General features: G+C 47.3%; 1 protein-coding gene across 1 annotated transcript in view; it reads left to right on the forward strand.

The window, feature by feature from the left end:
* Window positions 1-20,609, forward strand: part of LOC144762531 (uncharacterized) — a 168,360-nt gene that overhangs the window by 142,962 nt on the left and 4,789 nt on the right. Inside the window, exons 19-21 of the mRNA XM_078647755.1 lie at window positions 413-545; window positions 11,946-12,042; window positions 17,371-17,452. Coding sequence (XP_078503881.1) covers window positions 413-545; window positions 11,946-12,042; window positions 17,371-17,447 — 307 coding nt within the window. The 3' untranslated portion in view covers window positions 17,448-17,452. The remainder of the gene's footprint in view (window positions 1-412; window positions 546-11,945; window positions 12,043-17,370; window positions 17,453-20,609) is intronic.

Raw genomic sequence — 20,609 nt, forward strand, 5'->3', positions numbered from 1 at the left:
TCTGTATGTTGCGACAGGTGTTTGATTCGACCTTTGTTCCATCTCATAGGAGGAATGTGTACTTCGGTAGCTTTCACTCCTTGCCCTTCCCATAACTCCCCATCAGTTTGAGTTGACAAGAGGAGGCCCGTTCAAAAGTGGGCTCCACATGATTGTGCAGTGGCGCGCGCTGCAACCTTAGACAGCCTGGATCTAGACGGGGGTGAGGCGTGCGGTTATTGATTGAGGGGCACGTGCGACCCTGGGTGAGATTCTAAAACAGAAAGTGCAGCGTTCTTCGTTTGTTTTAGGCCCCTGTCCATCTCCGGCTTTAACATGAACTGCAGGCCTATTGGGCTGCTGCTGACTGGTCGCCTTATTGTTGTCTTATTGTTGCCTTCTCCTGTTCAGAGTGTTTTCCCTCCTTTTTAAGCTGTGAAAATGGCGCTGATGATTATGAAACAGTCTTCCACCCAGTTGCTGTGGATTCGAGAGTGCGTATTCCAGGCCACCTGAAGAGATTCGAAGTGAAGACTTTTACCTTCAGACAAATCCCAAAGGGCACGGTGAGTCTCACTGAACTGAGATTTGGTTTTTTTTAATTTGTACAAAAAATTGCATGGGAAGTTAGCCTGGACCGAGGGCGCACAATGCTGCAGCTATTGCACGGTAAAGACCACTTGTAATAAAGCTGCGTCTGATGTGCGGTTGCTCAAGGTCTGGTATGTTTTGTCTCTTGTTCACCTGTTAGGACTATTTTTGAAGTGTGTCACTGCATCCAAAAGGTATTCCATAGAGGAGAGTTGCTAGATCATTCAGTTTTCCATTTATTAACATTGGCCAAAGTAAGACTGAGGTTACCCTATTGTAATGCAAGCTGTATCATAAATTGAAACAAAACTGAAAATGTGTGAAATAATGGTCAATGTGTAGAGAGGGTGCTCATTACAACTTTGTCCCTCTTCTGTATCGCAGTCCTTCCTTTGCGAGAGTCTCATTCAGGAAATAGTCAGCTGTGAACGTTCTAGCCCTCCATTGGGCAAAGGGCCCAATTACCTGACCTCTCCCAGGAGTGCTGTTTGTCCCGTTGGATGCTGCTTTAACGGGAGAAGCTCCTGGGTATGGTGGCTTTTGTGGAATAAGTCCTCCCATTCCAGGAATCAGTTTGACCTGATGGTTGGTTACAGGTCTGAATTCTGGCGAGTTCACTCAGACCTTCAATACTCTGATGTCGATTTAAAATGAGTCCCATTGAGTTGGGTGAAAAGGCATGTTACAGCCTCAAGAGAACCAAAAGTGAACATGCGCCTTAAAGATACACCTGTTCTTGTTTGCTTTACACGTTATGATTGACTTGGATGTCTTCTAAAGGGATTCTGCATCTTCTGTACTTTTTGGTTAACTCTAGAAACCTATCTGGTTAGTTCTTTATCAGACTAAGTATATACTTGACTGACATTTTGGAGGAGTATCAGTCTTCTGGAGTGCTTAGTCCAAATGGATTTTTATACAATATAGGGAGGGAGTGGGAGGTATCTTTGTTTTCCGATGTAGATGAAACCGTGCTGTTCTAATTCCATTTTCGCTACTTGCTGTTTTGTAGTACCCTCTCTTTAGGGGGGGGGGGGGGGAGTGGTTTCATTATTACAACTCTAACTCTGTTAGGAATGGAACCTTTGGTGCACAAGCTTAACTCTCACGCTCTCTCTCCCACTCTCTCACCCACTATCTCCCACCATTTTGCCCAGATCAAGGAGTATATGTGCTATATAGGGGTCCCAGTGGCCCCTCTTCAAATGCTGCAGGGTCCCATTAGTTTGTGATACACCACTGATCCCCTCATGACATCTGAGCAGGTTTCAGACTAGCCTTTGTTTGAATGGAGACCGGTTTCATTACTGGAGTTTCTTCTAATTCCCTCTCACCACAGGGGTCATCAGAAATAGATTTGACTTGTTTCATCACTAGGTACAATGTCTTCTGTTATCTGTTACCCTGCTTTAAAGAAACTGACACTTGGCTCGGATTGTTTGAAAGTACCCAATTTGCAAGAGAACTGCTAATTACACTTGTGTGGCTATTTAGAAAGGTAACTTAACCTAGTCCGTAATTTACACCGGTAGATTTACTCTTACACTTGAGTAATTTTACTACTTTACCTATTCACAAATGATTGAAACTTAAGTGTAGCATTAAATGTCTCCACCCCCAGAAAAAGGGAATGGATCCAAAAGTGAGTGCAAGTTACTACTGCCAACAAGTAGTAGTAAATCCTGCACCACACACATGGTCCACCACTGATACTGCAACAACCTCCCATGGTAAATAATGGAGGTTAGGGACTGAAATAGAACTTCATAGGAAATAATGTGAAATTATTCATAATGGTTAAATATAAATAGGTATTTTGTTACTACATATAAATATAAAATATTTTGGGGGGCGTGGCTTGAACGCCGATGGCGGAGGTCGCCTAGACGCTCTGCTCTGCGATCGAGCCACCTTTTTATCCTGTTCCCACGGCATCCAGGGCGCCCGACCCCCACAACGGAGACCGCTGTGGGTCCTGCAATGTTTGCAGACGCTGGGGGCCTGTAACGAGCCCTGCAGAAGAGAACCGGGGAACTACAGAGTCCGCGGAGCGGAAGCCAAGATGGCGCCCGCTTCGCCTCGGAGCTCCTAGGACGGCCGGAGACCCTGGTGCGGCCGACACCCCCAGCGCCCCTGACGTGGCTGTTGCTTCTCCCCTCCACCGGAGAGACGGACCTGAAGTCCGACCCCTTGAGGCCTGGAGACGCCGAGCGGTGGGCCAAGTCGGACCCCGGGTGATCGCCGCCGCTCCCTGCCGTGGGACTGTGTGAAGGAGGAGAGGAGCGGAGATCCTCGCCGTGCTGCTGAGTTCGCTGCGGCCCTGATTCCTGACTTGGGGCCTGTACTCACGACGCTGGGGAGAGATTAGGGTCACCCCTCCCCCCCGGGAGCTTGAGGAGCGGCGTGGACGGCACCGCGGTGCTTGGACTGGGCGCCGGATGACCGGCGCCTGCTGCTGGTGAGTGAGACGGGGGATCCTCGGGGACCCACTGCCCCCGCGATCTGTCCACGCCTGGCCTGCCCCCCCCTCCCCCCGAGACTGGGACCGATGGCTTACGCCTGGCCTGCGCACTGAGAGCGGAGGGAACGCCTACACCTGGACCGCCTGCACCGCGTTGCACCGGCGGAGCTTGCCGTTGTCCTCTGACCTGGGGGTCCTGACCAGCCTGGCGACGGACGCTCCTCTCGGCCATTGCCTGAAGACCTGATCTCCTTAGACGCCTGCTCGTAGCTGGGGAGAGGAAGACCGGTTAACGACACCATTTCCCGCAGCCGCGCCACATCGGCGGGACGCACCCGGCTTGGCCATCCCCCGCTCTCGTTGAGACCCTGTCGAGGGACCTGAACGCTATGGGGAAGACCAGAGGAGCCAAAGGAAGCGTCCAGACTGCCTCTGATGCGGAGACTCCTAATAACGAGGAGCGCCTGCACCCGGAAGGGCCAGGGAACCGGCACATTCAGCAGCAGCTCGGCAAAATCCTGGTGGCGATCACTGATACTCGGTCGGCCCTCCAACAAGACATTGCTCAAGTTGCGACGAGCTTGGGATTGCTCAGGGCGGACCATGGCAAGCTCTCGGACAGGGTGAAGGAGGTAGAGAGCTCAGTGCGACTCCTGGAACCGGCGCAGAAAAACTTGGACGCTACAGTGAAGGACGCCCTATCTCGCATAGAAGCTCTGGAGAGACGGGCGGAGGATGCGGAAGGGCGCAATCTAAGAAATAACATTCGCATAGTAGGCCTTCCAGAAAAAATTTAAGGTGAGGACATGGTGGCGTATCTAGAGGATTGGCTACGGACGGCGGTGGCACCGGAGGGGCTTCCCCCTTCTATACCCTGGAGTGAGCGCACAGAGTGCCGGCCTGACCACCGCAGCAGGGCCGGCCCCCGCGACCGGTGGTGGCGCGGCTTTTTCATTTCCGCGACAGGGACTTTCTACTACGGGCCGCCAGGCAGAAGGGACCTTACCAGGTGGAGAACAGTCGAGTGAACATTTTTCCGGATTACACGTACGAGACGCAAAGGCGACAGACCTCCTTCCTGGCTATTAAAAGGGAGCTACGCGGTGAGGGCATCCAATATTCCCTGCTTTTTCCGGCACGACTCCGCATTATCCTGGACGGCACGACCAAGTTCTTTGATACCCCGGATGACTCGTGTGGTTGGCTTGAATTGTACAGGGCTGGCAAGGATGGCTTTGGGACCTCCTCCCAATCCACGATGGAGAGCAGCCTACAGCGGAAAACTAGGAGGATCCGACATCGCAGAGGCAGGACTACTCGACCCTCGACGGTGGAAACTGAGGCGGAACGACGAGGAGCGCTGGAGATGGTCTCTAATATCTCTGGCCCCCAAAGTGACCATAGGACTGAACTTTCGGAGCCTGGCGAGAGTGGGGGCCACTCGGACTTGGAGGGATCTGAATCTGATAGCGTGACGCTCCCAGTGGTCACCCCGAAGACGGCGGAAGGCCTGCTTAATGAACAGTAACTATTTCGGGTGAGCCGGCTCTGGTTGGAGGGTGGGGGATGGACGGCTGGGTGAGGGGTGGGGTTCATGGAGGGAACTGTTGGGTAACTGACTGTATGGTGGGTTGTGGTGGAGCCCTATTTAGGCCCTAATGACCTAGGGCTCGGTCGCACCTTTGTAGTGTTGAAGTGCGGGGACCCCCTATTGGCGTTCGGCCCCCATATTGCCCTTAAGGCACACCTGCGGTGGCTACCGTCAGGTTAGTACAAGGGGGGATTTTCGAGGGTACAGTTTGGATGGGACTATGTGGAACCTGTTCTGGGGAGGGTGGAGGCGGATTCGTGTTTGAGGGTTGTTTCTTTGTTGTTGTTGTTGTGGGGGGACTCGCCATCGGTATGGGTTTGACTAGGAGCTTGCCTATGCTTGAGCTGTGTTTAGAGAGACTGGAGAACAAACTATGGGATAATGGCTGATCTGTCAACTCTGAAATGCATCACTTGGAATGTGCGGGGTCTGCACTCTATCCAGACGACACAAAGTCCACGCTTACCTGGTGCGCAGAGGCGCTATTGCAGGTAACACACCTCACCAGATCTGAGGGAATAGCGCTACAGCGTAGATGGCGCGGCCAGGTATACAACACCACGTATTCAGCTTATGCTAGGGGCTTATGCTAAGAGCTGGGGTACCCCTGCAGGTGGATAGTTACACTGTGGACCCGGAGGGGAGGTACGTGGCACTTGCTGGAAAGCTAGGGGGTAGGGATCTGAATATTTGCTGCATTTACGTGCCTAACACGGACAAACTCGCCTTTCTGACTATGCTATCGGGCTCCCTGGCCCGCTATTTGTCGGGACCCCTCCTATTGGGAGGCGACTTCAATTCGGTGGTTGACGTTACCCTTGATAGATCTCATCCTCCCCTCCCAGACTCCCCGACCCATCCGGTGGCCAGCGGCAGGAAGGACTGGCAGACTAAGTGGGGGCTAACGGATATCTGGCGGGCCCAGCACCCTCACACCCGGGACTACTCCCATTTTTCCGGCATGCACGAGTTGCATGTGTGGTTGGATGGTGTGCTAGGGTCGAGGGAACTAGTTTCCTCAGCTGTGCGGTCTGAGTACCTGGCGAGGACTATCTCCGACCACAACCCGCTATTGGTTGATTTTCGGTGGCTCCCGGGCTCCCCCTGTGTGCCGACTTGGAAGCTGCGCCCCGAGTCCCTAGAAGATCTGGTGTTCCGCAGCGACCTGGAAGACAGGATCACTGGATATTTTGCAGTGAATGAAGGCACGACAGGGGAGAGGGCTACGGAATTGGACGCCTTTAAAGTTGTGGCTAGGGGCTATTGCATGGCACAGAGACTTGGGGTGCGTCTGGTCATCCTGGAAGATCTGGCTAAGGCTGATCGGACACTCCGTGAACTGGAAGTTATCCGTCCCGGCCGTCCGGAGCTCCAACAACAGACCTTGGCAGCGAGGGAGGCGGTAGCCGTGGAGGTCGAAAGGCTGCGATGCTATGACCACAAGGTTACTTGACTAGATCGCTCGCTGAGGGTGACAAATCGGGAGCGCTTCTGGCTTGGCTTGCCAACCCGACGAGACGCACCTCGCCCACTGTGGCCATGCGCACTGCGGAGGGCAAGGAGGTTTATACTCAACCCGAGATCCTTGACTGCTTTTGGCGTTACTATAAGATGCTATATCGCAGTAGGCTGCCGCCAGACACTACTCCGACTGACGCTTTTCTGCGTGACTTACCGATCCCCACCCTGGAGCCTGCACAAGCGAAGGACTTGGGGCGAGATGTGGAGCTAGGAGAGATCCGTAGCGCCATAAAAAAGATGGCGCGAAATAAAACACCGGGCCTAGACTGACTCCCAGTGGAGTTTTACTCCACCTATGTAGATCTCCTGGCCCCCAAGCTCTTGGTGGTTTACAAGGAAGCGAAGACCCTAGGGCGCTTAGCTGGCTCGATGCGGGAGGCCCTGGTGGTACCCCTGCTCAAGCCCGATCGGGAAGGCGGTGAGCCGGCGTCCTACAGGCCGCTATCGATGCTCACAGTTGATTATAAGATCTTGAGCAGCATTTTAGCCGCACGACTGTTGGATCACATGGGCTCTTTAGTACATGTCGACCAGGCGGGCTTCATCCCCAAGCGTAATACTACAATGAACATCCGCCGTTTGTTTCGCCTGTTGGAGGGAGATCACGCTGATGCTCCTGATCCCATGATCCTCTCGATTGACCTAGAGAAGGCCTTTGACAGCTTGAAGTGGATCTACCTCCGCAGGGTCCTTGAGCGATTTGGTCTGGGAGAGGGGTTCCTCCGATGGACCATGGTGTTGTATGCCTCGGCGGTGGCTAGGGTTAAGTCGGGCTCGCTGATTTCTCAGCGCTACCCCGTGGAACGGGGCACGAGACAGGGCTGTTCGCTGTCTCCGCAGTTATTCGCCCTTGCTGTGGAGCCGCTGGCTATATCGATCCGCACGGGGACCCATTATAGAGGATTGCAGTCCTTGTCGGGACACCAGTATATTTCCCTATGTGCTGACGACCTCCTGCTTTTCCTCGATAACGCAGGGACCGCCTTAGCCGGGGCGGATGCAGTGCTCACAGCTTTCGGAGAGGTGTCAGGACTACGTGTAAACTGGGATAAAACTCGCCTGTTCCCGGTCCGCAGAGATGAACCTCAGCCAGCCACTCCCAGGGCGATCAGATGGGAGCCTGTTTGCTTGAAGTATCTGGGGGTGCACATTTATCATCACCCTGCTGACACCCTTGAGGGCAACATCTCTAGAAGCGTCCGGGCGTTAAAAGGTAGCATGTCCTTTTGGTCCACCTTACCCCTCTCGATAGCGGGACTGATTGCGCTGCTGAAGATGGTGGCGCTCCCCCGGCTTTTGTACTACTTTAGGACACTTCCGATCTGGATCCCCCGATCTAGCTTTCAGAACTTAGACTCTTTGATCGTGGCGTTCCTCTGGGGCTCGGGCCGCCGCAGAGTTGCGCTCAAGACCCTGCTGAGACCGAAGGTGGAAGGTGGGTTGGCGGTACCCGACTTTGAAACGTACTATTTGGCTGCCCACCTGCAGACTTATACTCAGGAGGTGGCGCGGGAGTTTCGTGGCCCGGAAGAGTCATGGGGTTGTGGCATACCCAGGCATGTATTATCCTATATCGCACTGCAACAGAGGCTTGATTCGAAGGACCTCACCCAGGAGGAACGCACCATACGGTCGTGCTGGAACAGAGTGCACCGCAGGCTGGGAAAGTCACGGCCCTATGCCCCGGAGATCCCGTTGGGGATGCTCACTGCATTACCGCATGGCGGTGACTGGTCGCGGCTGAGTTTGGGAGGAGGTGGGCATACAGCTCCTGGGTGACCTCTATGAGGACGGGACGCTGTTGCCTTTTCAGGCACTTCTGGACCGATTTGACATTCCCCGGGGCGATTTTTTTGCTCCACGCGGCGGTCACAAGGGCACTCCAGGCGCACTGGAAAACTGGTCATGAGGAACCACGGTTGTCGGCGGCTTGTCATGATGTCTGCAGGGACGGTTAAAGCAGTAACATGCCTGTACTCCAAGATGGTCAATGAGAGATTGGCCCCCCATGGAGGTGCTCAAGACCCGTTGGGAAACAGACATAGGGAAGGAGATCCCGGAGACCATGTGGGCCCAGCTGCTGCGCCGAGCCTCGAGGGGCACGCGTAGTTCTCGATTCCAGCTGGTCCACTTCTATATATTGCATCGGGCCTATTTGACCCCGGAGAAAATACAGAAATATTTTGCCTCGGAGTCAGCAGCCTGCCCTAGATGCAGGACGCTTGGAGCGGACCTTTTTCACATGTTATGGGCCTGCCCCGCGCTGACCTCCTACTGGTTGTTTGTAGGGGACACGCTTACCGAGGTAACTGGAAGATCCCTGCAGATTGATGCGGCGGTGGGGATTCTACACTGGTTTCCACATACCCCCAAAAATAAAATTGCTAGTAAGTTTATCGACTTAGGGTTGCTCCTGGCTAAGCGGGAAATAACCAGACATTGGAAGGCGCGGGTTGGTCCAACGGGCACTAAATGGCGCAATGAACTTCTCAAGTGGGCGGGGAACGAGAGCACATTGCGATACCAGCTGGCGAGGTGGCGACAGGACGAGCGAGCACTAGAGGCAGCGCAGGCTTGGGAGACGTTGGTGCAGGCCCTACGCGACCACGACACTCATACGGACTCTGAAAGTGTTGCTGAGGAACTACCTAGGTCCCAGTAGAATGACATTAGCGGGATACTCCCAACGGAAAAACCACTGTCTCTTATCACTAGCTCTTTAACCGTATACTAAATTACCGATGGCGGGATGGGAGGGGGGAGGTGGAAAGAGGGAAGGGGAGCGACATTCGCTTCCGCCAAGCACCGGAGAACTATACCATTGAGGACTTGGGACCTAATCCTCTGGGGGGGTGAGACTGTTTGGGAGGGGAAGGGAGTTTTTCTTTTTAGGTTGTTTAGAAACGCAGAGGAGACCTATTCATTCTCACCTGTTTGCATTGGTGGAACACTGAGCTATCCTCTAATGATCCGATGCAAATGCCGCCCGACCTCCGGGTTGTGGGCTAAATGGCCGTGTATGGATGTTATACTATTGCCAGTGAATCTGTTATGAACCATCGGGCAGGTGCCTATTACGTGATTACATTTGTTTCTGCAATAAAAATATATTTACAAAAAAATAAAAAAATAAATATAAAATATTTTAACATCCTTTGGATTTCAAATTAAAGGTAGGAATACATTTTGATAACGTATTAAATTAATTCTGTACACCACATTGATTTTTAATATATTGTTAAAATCCTAATAGGAATTTTTTAATTTACAATTGGGAAATTTAAATTTGACAAACATTTTTCAAAATTGTTTTAGTGCATAGCATTTGTATTCATTTAAAATGAATTTACAATAGTATTTAACAAAACTGACTTTTTCCAAGTTTGAGGTTTTTTTTAGTTTTCCCCTTTAACTAATTGAGACTTTTGCCCTTACTTCAAAATCTCCCACTGGAAGAGTAAGTACAAAATGTATTTGACTTCAAGAAAAATAGTGAAATTATTTTTATAGATATTGCTAACTTTATTTGAAATATAGAACACATTTTTTTTTTAACACTAACCTGATTTTGAATTCAGTCTTTACATATATTAAATAAAAAATATTCTGAAATTTAAATAACTTAAACCCCCACCTTCGTTATGCATAAATGTAAAAAGTAGTGTATAGATTTAAATGAAAGTAATTTAATTAAATCTTATATTAATTTTTACATTCAAGTTGCTGGTTTATAAGGAAATATATTTGTACACTTTAATATTTGTTTTTAACAATTTTAAAGTTAGCGTGATTTCATGAGTTTTTATATTTTTATTGCAAATGTGGCATTAAGAAGGTTCACTTATTATTTTTATTTCATGCATGTTATGCGTGTTAAAGTTTGTATGTTGTATGGCACTTAAGCCTCACATTGTGGCGTGCCAATTCAGTTTTCTTTTCCTTCATGTTACATGGTTTCTAAGCTAATACAACATTTGGGGTTCATATAAATTAAAAATGCTCTCAACTGTTCTAGTGATGGTATGCAGTGGGGCAGGTTGGGTGCTAGTTTCTTCATTGTGGTATGGTTACTAAACAAGTTTTCACTTTATTGTGAAAAGGGAGTAAGCAAATGATTGGGCGGTTGATGGAGTAAGTATTCATTATTTTTAAAGTAAGGTTGAGTATCCAGGTTTAGGCCAAGAAAAGTGATCTCACCAGTGTACTTTTGAGGGTAGGGAGTAATACTAATTGATTGCATCCTAAAGTTGAATTAATTCTATACTTGATTGATAAATGGTTATACTCTTCAGTTCTTTTTTGCATGTTTGTGGTTAGTCCCTTGTTTTGTGGTTATTTACACAGAACCATGATGGGCCATATTCTGTGTCCTTGCTGTCTCCGGCCTAATGTGATAAAGGTCCTATGTCTAGTCTGGAGTGTTTTGTGGTTAGTTTTCTAGAGGTTGTTGGATCTGCATCTGGGCGGGGTATAGTAGATAGTAGATTTTACATATAACTTAAGCTGAGAATAACTGGAATAAACCTAACCTAGGGTAAAGTAGATGATGCCGCTTTACAGTTTCTTATTGTTGCATACAAAGTTAATCTGTGAAGAGGTTGTGCCCATTTGTCGGTTTCCCTGTGTACACTTTAGTGTTTAACGCCATAACCGTGGCGGCAATTCCGGTGCGGGTGTTCTAATGAGTGGGCGGGGCTGCGACGGCCGTTGGCCGTTCACAGCACTAGGGAGGGAGTGCTCCCGTTGGCCGGGAGCACGGAAGGGGTTAAAGTGGATCACTTAACCTTGTCAACCTTTGCTACATACCAATGGTTTCCCACATGGTTGTCTCTAGTCTGTCTGGGACTCTCTGGTCTCATGCTCTCTCTCATCTAGCAATTTGGGCCTTCTATCGAGACCAAGTATTGTTCAACACTGTTACTTCCTGGAGCTTGATTTGGGAGATTCTTTGACCCTGTATTTCTTCCTGGTGGACTCAGTGCCTGGACACCACCTGGCGTTTTGTATTCAACTTGTGGCCAAAACAACCAGTAAATTGCTAGCTAGTTTTTCATGGCTCTTGTTTTGAGTTCAGTTAAATGACCACCATCCAATTTTGCATAGTTCCTAAAGAAGCCTTTTTTTAGTTTTTGTCTGTTCAGGTTCCTCATGGCCTGTGTAGGCTGACTCACTTCTGCCTTCTCTATGGTCATTGGACCACGGGGCTATAATCCCATTTGTTTTGCAGAGATTGCATGGGAGACTCTATTCGGGTCAGGTGAAATATTTTACATGTTTTGCTTTTATTCTTGCTTGCACAGTCCCTGCAGCTTTCCCTTGCTCTGCTGTTCTGTTCATCTTTGTGCGCTCTCATTGTCACTCTCTAGATCTGTCTAAAGTAATGAGCAATGAGAGTGACGGTGCCATTGTGTCAGTTCATGCTGTTGAATGACCCCTTTGCTTAACATCAAATGTTCATGTGTTCCGATTGTGAGCTATACCCCACATAGGGCCCTGCCAGCAAAAAGCAAAGTACATAATGCACAAAGAAGTCCATCCTAAATAAATTGGTCCGTAAATTTGTGAGGAGGCTAAGATTCCAGTTACATGGATGCCTCTCGTTCATGATGCCTACTGGAGTCTTGCTACTCTAAAGATGGGCAGCAGGGGCTGTTATTGGATAGCCAGCTAGCATAGCCATTGGGTTGATGTGATATCTGCATTCAATTGGTGGTTCCATTTTGTAAAATTGTTGCATGGTTCGCTAATGTGATTTGGTCTTGGGTTCATGTTGCATTTTGTGCCTCCTTTCCTCCCTCCCAGATCTACTTTCACTGCAGTGTGGTGATCTGCAGCTCAAACCTCCGATCGGCTGATCAACTCTGCTCACGGCGCTGCATCCCAGAAAAACAAAGGCTAGGTGAGTGTTTGGATTTCATCACCTTAAAACTGTCTGTGTACTATCGTCCAGTTACTACCTACTTCTGCCCCCTGCAGGATCTTCCAAAGACCATGATCTTACCGATCACTACCTCAATTCCATGACAACGATAATATGAGGTAGCCCCCCTGCAACTAAAGAGCCTCCATAAAAGACTCTAAGCCTTGGTAAAATGGAATACTCAACGAAGACGGACGTTCTCATCTTCTGAACGCACCTGAAGATCAGCTCCATCTGCCAATCACCTTAAGATTCTAAGGAAAAAGAGAAACACATACTTCAGAAAGATCAAGCGTACTAAAGCAGACTTCTTCAGCCACCAACTAGACTAAGCAAGAAATCGTCCCAAAAAACTTAGAACTAATCAAAACCCAATCTAAGGATGCATCTCAACGTCCACAACAAATAGCATGCCTGCTACCCAACTGTGAAGAATTCTCTGCCTTCACTCTGAGGTCATTCTTGATATGGTCTGTCTTCAATGATCTAATCTTATACTTTGGACCGCACACAAAAACCTCCCCAGCATTGACCATTGCACCTTACCATAGCCCATCAAAGTTTAACCTAAAAAATGATGCAGATTGGTCATCCTTTTCCACATACTCTGAAGAAGCCATATGCAAAATACTTAGTGCTCTGAACCCTGCCAATCACTTCACCGATCCTCTCCCTGCTAACGCTGTTAAAGACCTAACTCCACTGCTTCTGGCTCTCTGGACTAAGATCATAAACAGCTCACTACAACAAAGTTGCATCCCGGACACCCTCAAAGTTGGACAGGTCTCACCCATTCTAAAGAAACCCACGGCCAACCCTACAGACCTAAACAAATTTCGCCCTATTTCCAATATCCCTTCCTTGGCCAAACTATTGGAAACATGTGTACACCTCCTGCTGACAAGGCATATTGACCACTTTGACCTTCTTAACAAACACCAATCGGGTTTCCGAGCAGGTCATAGCACTGAATCCGCCATGACACACAATTGACGACTCGCTACAAATCCTTGACCAAATGGATCCTGCCTACTCATCCTGCTAGACTTCTCAGCCTTTGATATGGTCAAACATGAGAACTTGAGGATCCGTGCTAAACTGGTTTACCTCATTTCTCCAAAATCGAACACAATTCAAGGTCAACCACTCCATGTCCAAACCCGTCCCAGTAACTTTAGGAGTACCACAAGGGTCTGCTCCATCACTGTTTTAATCTCTTCTTGGAACCTCTCACCAAAATTCTACAAGCTTATAACTTGCAATACCAAATATATGCTGACACACAACTATAACCTTAAGATCCACACCTTAGACATCAGACTGCTTAACACAACGCTTAGGAGTACCCAGATATGGCTGGCAGAAAATCATCTCAAATTAAATGCCCTAAAAAACGAATTCCTTCCAATAGCTCCACCCGCCCAAGTCCCCATAATGCAAGATTGGATAAAACACCTTACGGCACTCAACGTCCAACCAAGCATCGACTCAGCGAAATCACTGAGAATAACTCTTGACAGTAACCAATATGCATAAACACATCAGCAATGCTACAAAGGGAGCTAATTTCCAGATCAACACATTGAGGAAGCTGAAACCCTTCCTGCCAATCAATGATTTCATGCAAGGAGTACAAGCGTTAGTTATCCCTAGAGTGGAATACAGAACTCTTTGTGGCTTACCCAAAGCCACAACGGCAATGGCACTGCTAAGAGTTTCAATCAATGCTGCAGCGAGACTCATCACCGGTTCTAAAAGAAATTCCCACATCTCCCCAGAGCTAAAATCCTTGAATTGGCTACCTCTGGAAGCCAGAATTCATTTGAAAATAGTGTGTATGACGCATAAAGCCATGCATCACAATACACCCTGCTATCTAGCACAAAAACTGACGATCTTCGGTGGGATCAGATCCTCAATAAGTGCGAAAAACCGATTACTGAAACCACAAAGATGCAACAAGAAGAAAACTTATAACCGAACCTTTTCAAGGATGGCGCCCAGAATTTGGAATGCTTTACCCCCAGAAACCAGACTTAACCCCTCCACTGCTTCTTTCAAAAAGGAAGTAAAATCGATTCTCATGGCAAAATTCACCTGAGCAAGGTCCAAGGAAATCCTGAGACAAAATGTACCCTCGCTACTACCCCTGCTATGAAAAAGTACCATCTGGGCAATCTAGACAGGCTATCTTACTCGTGCCTGATGCAACAATATAGTTTTGTGCTGTACCTTACGACTTTGCCTTTACAAAATGTTGTGTATACGAATTTCAACTTGCCTTTATTGATGTTTAAAGAACTTTATTTACTGTAAAGCGCTCTGATATCCGCCAGGGTCTTGTTCGCACTCTATAAAACTTTCTAAATAAATATCTGTATTGATCGGAACTGCCCCAATCTTGCACTAATTTAGGAAAGGGGTGAGGATGCCCCTAAATAATACTACATGACCTGGTAACATTACACTTGTGCTGTCGGAACCCAGCTATCACTTTAGTGTTTTGTCTTTGCCTTTGACCTTGCACAGCTCTCCTGCCTTTTTAAAGACCATTTTCTACGTAGGGCGCACAGTGAGTTTGTGTCAAGGCGTACCTTTCAAAAAGTGCATCTAGTGCTTGCTTGGATAGCGCGCCCTATTTTAATGAATGCATTGCCCCAAGGGCAGCAGCAAACATGTCTGGCCTGGAGGAGACCCATTCAGTGAACTACAGATCGTCTGTTTATAAGACCGACATCTGTGTAGGCAGCAGCTGTATGCATTTTAAAGTGGGCGCAAATACACCATGCACGTGGGCGTAGTGAGTGAATGTATGTACCTTCCTGCAGGGGGATGTCTGAATTCCATGGGCCCCCCCTTATTTACTTCCCCTCCTGAGGGCTACCCTTGGGGGCACACATTCTGCCTCCTAAGAGCCTGTTGGCCTCAATAGTGCGTGGCTGCATAGGCAGTTATTTCCTCATTTGCATAGGGGTCATGCTTGTAAAGGAGGAACACTCTCTAAAGAGGACGCTGGTGCTACATGTGTCCTTGCCGCCGCAGCCTGTGGAGGGAGTTCCGTGGGACAGAGGCGGGGGAGGGACAGGGTGGGGGTACTAAAAATCGGAATATGGATAATTGAAGGTAAGTAAACGATTTATTAAATTAAACAAATTTCGTAGCGCATTTTGCAATGCAGGGCACGCTACGAAATTCGTTTTTATTTATTACATTGTTTACTTACCTTTAATTATCCATATTCCGGTTTTTAGTACACCCCCCCCCCCCCCCCATTCCTGCCCCTCCTCCCACCACATCTCTGACCCACAGAACTCTCTCCACGGGCTGCGGCTGTGTCCCTGTGCTATCAATATTACAGTAGAGGACACAAGTGTCTGTAGCCCCTTCTGTGATAACAAGGTGCTCTAAGCACACCCTGGTGCACTTTATGTAATACAGACTCAGGAAGATTTCTGCTATACAAATAGACGCCAATTCATGTTCAAGAGTGCATTTGAAATGGGATCCTAGTTTGTTGGGACTTGGAGCTGTAGGCCTTTCCATGCATTCACAAGATCACATGCTTAAAATCCTGGGAAGGCCATCTCGGCCTGTCATTTTGGAGTGGTAAATTGGAGTACAATTTAATAGTTTATTAGTAGCACCTGATATTTGCTGCAGTGTAAAACTGAAGACCTGCGGTGTTCTATATTATATAAAATACGTTGTAGACCTTTTAGACTTTGAAGCGAACGCCCTCAAAGTTGTCATCTGGAGTTGAGAAACTTTGGTTTGTCCGCTGAGCGCCTTCGCCCCATAAAGGGAATTTGTAAATGACCTTTTATATAGCGCTTACTACCCCTGAGGAGGCGTTTTAAGTGTGAGCTGGCATTTAGAATGACCTTGCTGCGGACCCCTGTTCAGAATATCGGATACTCCAAGAAACGAAGTGCACACGTGGATAAGTCCAGTGTGCACGTATTAATGCTTGACCTGCAAGGTTACTGGTGCTTTAAAGGGGCAGGTGCTCTTTGGTACGGAGAACCTGAACTTATTTCATTTGAAAGTGTGCCTGTACTGCTTTCCACTTAAAGTACTGATGCTTAGTTACCTCAACGATACTTTTGTTTTTTAATCCAGGGCGCTGCTGGATTAAAGCCAACCCTTACTTTGAGAGTTAATATGAAACTGAGTTTGGTGTGTGGCCTGCTTTCTCACTTAGATTCGCCCATGTAAAGCTGTTTCCGCCTTATAAATCCAGATTTAACGCACATAAATGCTTTTACGTCAGACTGCTAGGCACGTGCTCGTCCCCTTTCTTTCATGGCTGCTGCTGGCTACAGAGACCTGATTTTGATAGCAAGGCTTCAGTAGACATTTAAACATTGGTCACTAGATGGCAGCAGAACATTTAGTATAAACATGGTAACATTTTAAGTTCTGGAGTTCTGACTCCTGTTTATACGAAGTGCTGTACTCTTACTAATCAACAGCGTGCACTTATTAGCCACTTTGTATAGGCCTTTTAAAGGGACTCTAATTTGCTGGCGCGAGGTAATAGTTGTACCTAGGTTTTATTTTGTTTTTTGTGGGGTTTTTTTTGTGAAACTTCTGTTATCGCCCTCCGAAATATGTATCCAGACTAGTGCACTGTGAGGGAAAATCAGTTCAAGTGCTTGCGTAGGTGAGGACGCCGCTGCATCTTTGATCGTTGACCGTGGGCACAAGTGTTCGTCATCGATCTTTACCACTTTTTTTTTTCTGTTGCAAGTGGTAAACTGGTGCAGGATCCGGCGGCACTAGTCCATGTGGACAATGGACAGCATTCACTGTGTTCATTTATCACTTATTTACATAAATAAAATCCCATAATCATTTGCGTCTTACGTGAGACACTTTCCATTTGACTTAATAATTTCCCGAACAAAGTATTTTTAAATCCAGTTATTGTCGCTGCATTCTTAAAATTCTTGAGTTTAATTTACTCAGTGTATTTTATAAATTGGTAAGTAACCCACAAGTGCGTCTCGTTAAAAAATGCTTTCATTTAAATATTATGCTTAATACACCTTTGTCCTGTGGTGTTAAATCTTTACAATCGTGGCGTTATTGTCTAGTCACGAGTCCAATCCAGAGTTCTAACATGTCCAAGGCTAACTTGTGGTAGCTGTCGCCTCAAATACGGCTGCAACTGGATAACTTGATACCACTGTACACCGTTAACTAATGCCGGTTATCTGCCTTCCGCTTTGCGTCCTATTGTGCATTTAATGATTGACTGATGTCTCTGTAGGCATTGCTTGGATTTAATGTGTCTGCTTTCTCCAGGCCGCAGTGTGGACGATCGCCCTGATGTGCATGGATTCGTTTCCTCCGGCTCGGTCCAGTTTGTGGCAGAGGACTGATGAAGGTAACACATCTGAGCTGCTGAGGCACCTTTGTGTTCTGCTACCCCGCTTCCATCCACTCTTACCTTAACCCCTGCGCTGCTAGGCCTTACTCCCCTGTGCTAAGACTTTTTTGGCTACTTGGGGTAGTTCACGCTTAGGCCCCTGTACCTTTTTGACCACAAGGTATCCACGCCAAATTTGCGTTCTTTTCTTCCAACATCATGGGGATTTTAAAGGTACCCAGGGTTTGTAGATTCCCCTGGAGGGGAAACAGAAATTGGTTCAAATACAGCAATTTATTATTTTTTTAATGGGGAAAAAAGTGCTGCAAATGAAAGCGTCATTTTATCAACAAAGGGTTTGTGGTGCTGAAATCAGCAGCTTTCAGGGACAGACTTTTGTCAGAAAACAACTTTTTCTTTTTTCTACAGTTTTGGCATTTTACTGCGGCATAGCCGATTTGGCTATTTGTACTTTCAACCTCCTTGTAGTTAATGGTAGAAATGGGTATGAAAGCAATAATGGATCCTGGAAAGCTATACATTTCAGAAAAATAGACCACATTCGGAATTCAAGGGGTCATTTGTGTAGAGCCTGCATTTTTTTTTTTTTTTTTTATAGACGCAAACAGTTGACAATAGGAAAAGCTGAAGAAAAAGCCATTTGTTCCAACGTTTTCACCTGTAACTTAGAAGTATATCAGATTTTTTAAAGCAATATACCGTTCCATCCGCTTGACCCTTCTGGTTGTGGGGTTATATAGGACTTGTAGGTTTACCAAGAACCCTGCTAACCCAGAGCCGATAACTGAGCAGCGTCTTGCAATGTTTTTTTTAATTGTGTACTGGGTTATAGCAATTTGGCAAAATATAAACAGTAAAAAATCTGTATGAAATACACCTATGTATTTCTGAAGTGGGAACAAAATATAGAGTTTAGAAACAGTGGCTATATGCACATCTCCGAAAGTGTGGTTACCCATACTAGCATGTGAATCACAGGACATTTTTCAAAGTGACTTCTTTTTTTACACTGTCTTACATTTTGTGAGACAAACGCGTCAATAGGTAGTAACAGTTGCTCTACAATTCTGTATTCCCCTAATAAAAATGGTACCTCACTTGTGTGGGGAGGCCTAGTGCCCGCAACAGGAAACTGGCCAAAAAGCAACATGTGCGCACAATTGTTACAATGAAACTGACCCTTTTTTTGCAAAGTGCCTAGCTGTATATTTTGAAACCTAGCTCTGCCAGCACCGAAGGAAACCGAACAAACCTATACATGTTTTAAAACTAGACATCAAGGGGAATCCAGGATGGGGTGACTTGTCTGGCTAGCATCAGGTTCTGTTACCCAGAATCCCTTGCAAACTTTGTCAAAAATCAAATTTTCCTCACATTTCTGTGATGGAAAGTTCTGGAATCTGCATGGGTCCATAAACTTCCACCCACCCGCATTCTCCAGTCTCCCTATAAAATGGTACCTCACTCGTGTGGGTGGGTCAAGTACACGCATCAGGCAAGGGCCTTTAATGTATTGCGGAGACTTAAAAATTACCTTTCTTAAAACAACCTGGTTTTGCGGGGAGTATCTGGGTTTATGGCCCCGGGCTCAGCGCCCAACTAGGGAAACTTGCAAAACACATGCATTTCTGATAACAAGACACCCTGGGAAGTCCTGTGAGGTATATCTTGCGTGGATCCCCCAACATTTCCCTACCCAGAATCCCCTGCAAACCTCATTGTAGTGAGAATTCAGATTTTTTTTTCTTACATTTGTGTGCCAACGTTAAAAGATCACCGGGTTGACTCAAATTTCCTACCACCCAGTGTTCCCTTTGGTATCCAGAAGAAAATGATACCTCACTTGTGTGCCTGCCCATTGCAGAATCCGCTAAAAACATATATTCTTTTAATGTAGCGCTTACAATTCCCAGTGTTATACCCTTAATCCCTATGTTTTGGCCCTTCCTAGTGACTGGCATTTGGCCCACCCACACAAGTGAGTTATGATTTTACTCTGGAGACTGAGGGAAATGCTGAGAGGTAGAACATTTGTTCCAGCACAGACTGGCAAAAATTAATGAGGGCAGCAAAGCCCTTGCACATGAGGCCGCTTCCCCCTCCCTGGTGGCTAGTCGGTGGACCCCTGCTTGAGATAGCCCTCCAAGCAGTGATCCACTAGGGGAGGGCTCCTATGGAAAGGGGAGATTCTCCCCTTTCTAACGATACCTCTCCCATGTTTTTTGGTGCTCTGGTGGCTGAGAGCCCCACAGGCACGAAACTTTTCATTGTACTACTTGTGAATGTGAAAATTCCCATAAGTTTACCATGCCTGCAATTATTAGTAAGCACAATTTTGCTGTTTTATTTCTAAGTCAGGTCTCCCTGCTAGTCGCACGAAGAAAAGTGCACAGCATATGTCCTTGTTTAAAAAAACCTCAAGTAAATGTACGGTATTTGTAAAGCGCGAACAATTAACCGAAGGTGTCAAGGTGCTGAGGGCTGGCGGGAAGATTAAGCGAGCTGTTGCCCAGTCACATGGTGCTGGGCAGACCCCTGCCGCCAGAGCCAGGGATCAAACTGTGATCCCCAGCGTCAGTCACCCTGGTCGCTGCGCCACACCTTTCACGTCAAGTCATCCAAGTACCACTTTTCAGGCATTAGACCAATGCATTTCAGTGTGGTGGTCCTTCTCACTGCCCTGAAATGCATGGTCATGCAATATAACGCCTCGCGGATGTCAATCTAGAGTGCCTAGCTGCCAGACAAAAAGACACTGCATGTCTTACTTCAAAGGTTTTGGGAGACATTTGTGTTCCAAAATGTCTCGAATGTTACGCGATCGGTATATTATTTATTTTATTTTATAGCATTTATAAGGCGCACAGCTACCCACAAAGGGTTTCCCGGCGCCGAAATCAGCAAAGACACAGGGCACAACTGGAAAGAGATCAGATCTGAAAGCAAAGATTATAGATCAAACAACCAGGTTTTCACGCTTTTTCTGAAACTCCTGTAGTTTTCTTCTTTGCGTATTTGGGTAGGCAGTGTGTTCCAAAGAGTTGGTACCAAAAATGAAAAGGATCTTCCGCCTAGTCTAGCCCGTTTGTACCTTGGTATCGCAAATTTCGCAGATGTGATTGAGCGAAGATTGCGATTTGGAAGGTAAGGCTTG

The sequence above is a fragment of the Lissotriton helveticus genome, chromosome 6 (assembly GCF_964261635.1).
Source record: "Lissotriton helveticus chromosome 6, aLisHel1.1, whole genome shotgun sequence".
In the NCBI taxonomy this organism is placed as follows: Eukaryota; Metazoa; Chordata; class Amphibia; order Caudata; family Salamandridae; genus Lissotriton; species Lissotriton helveticus.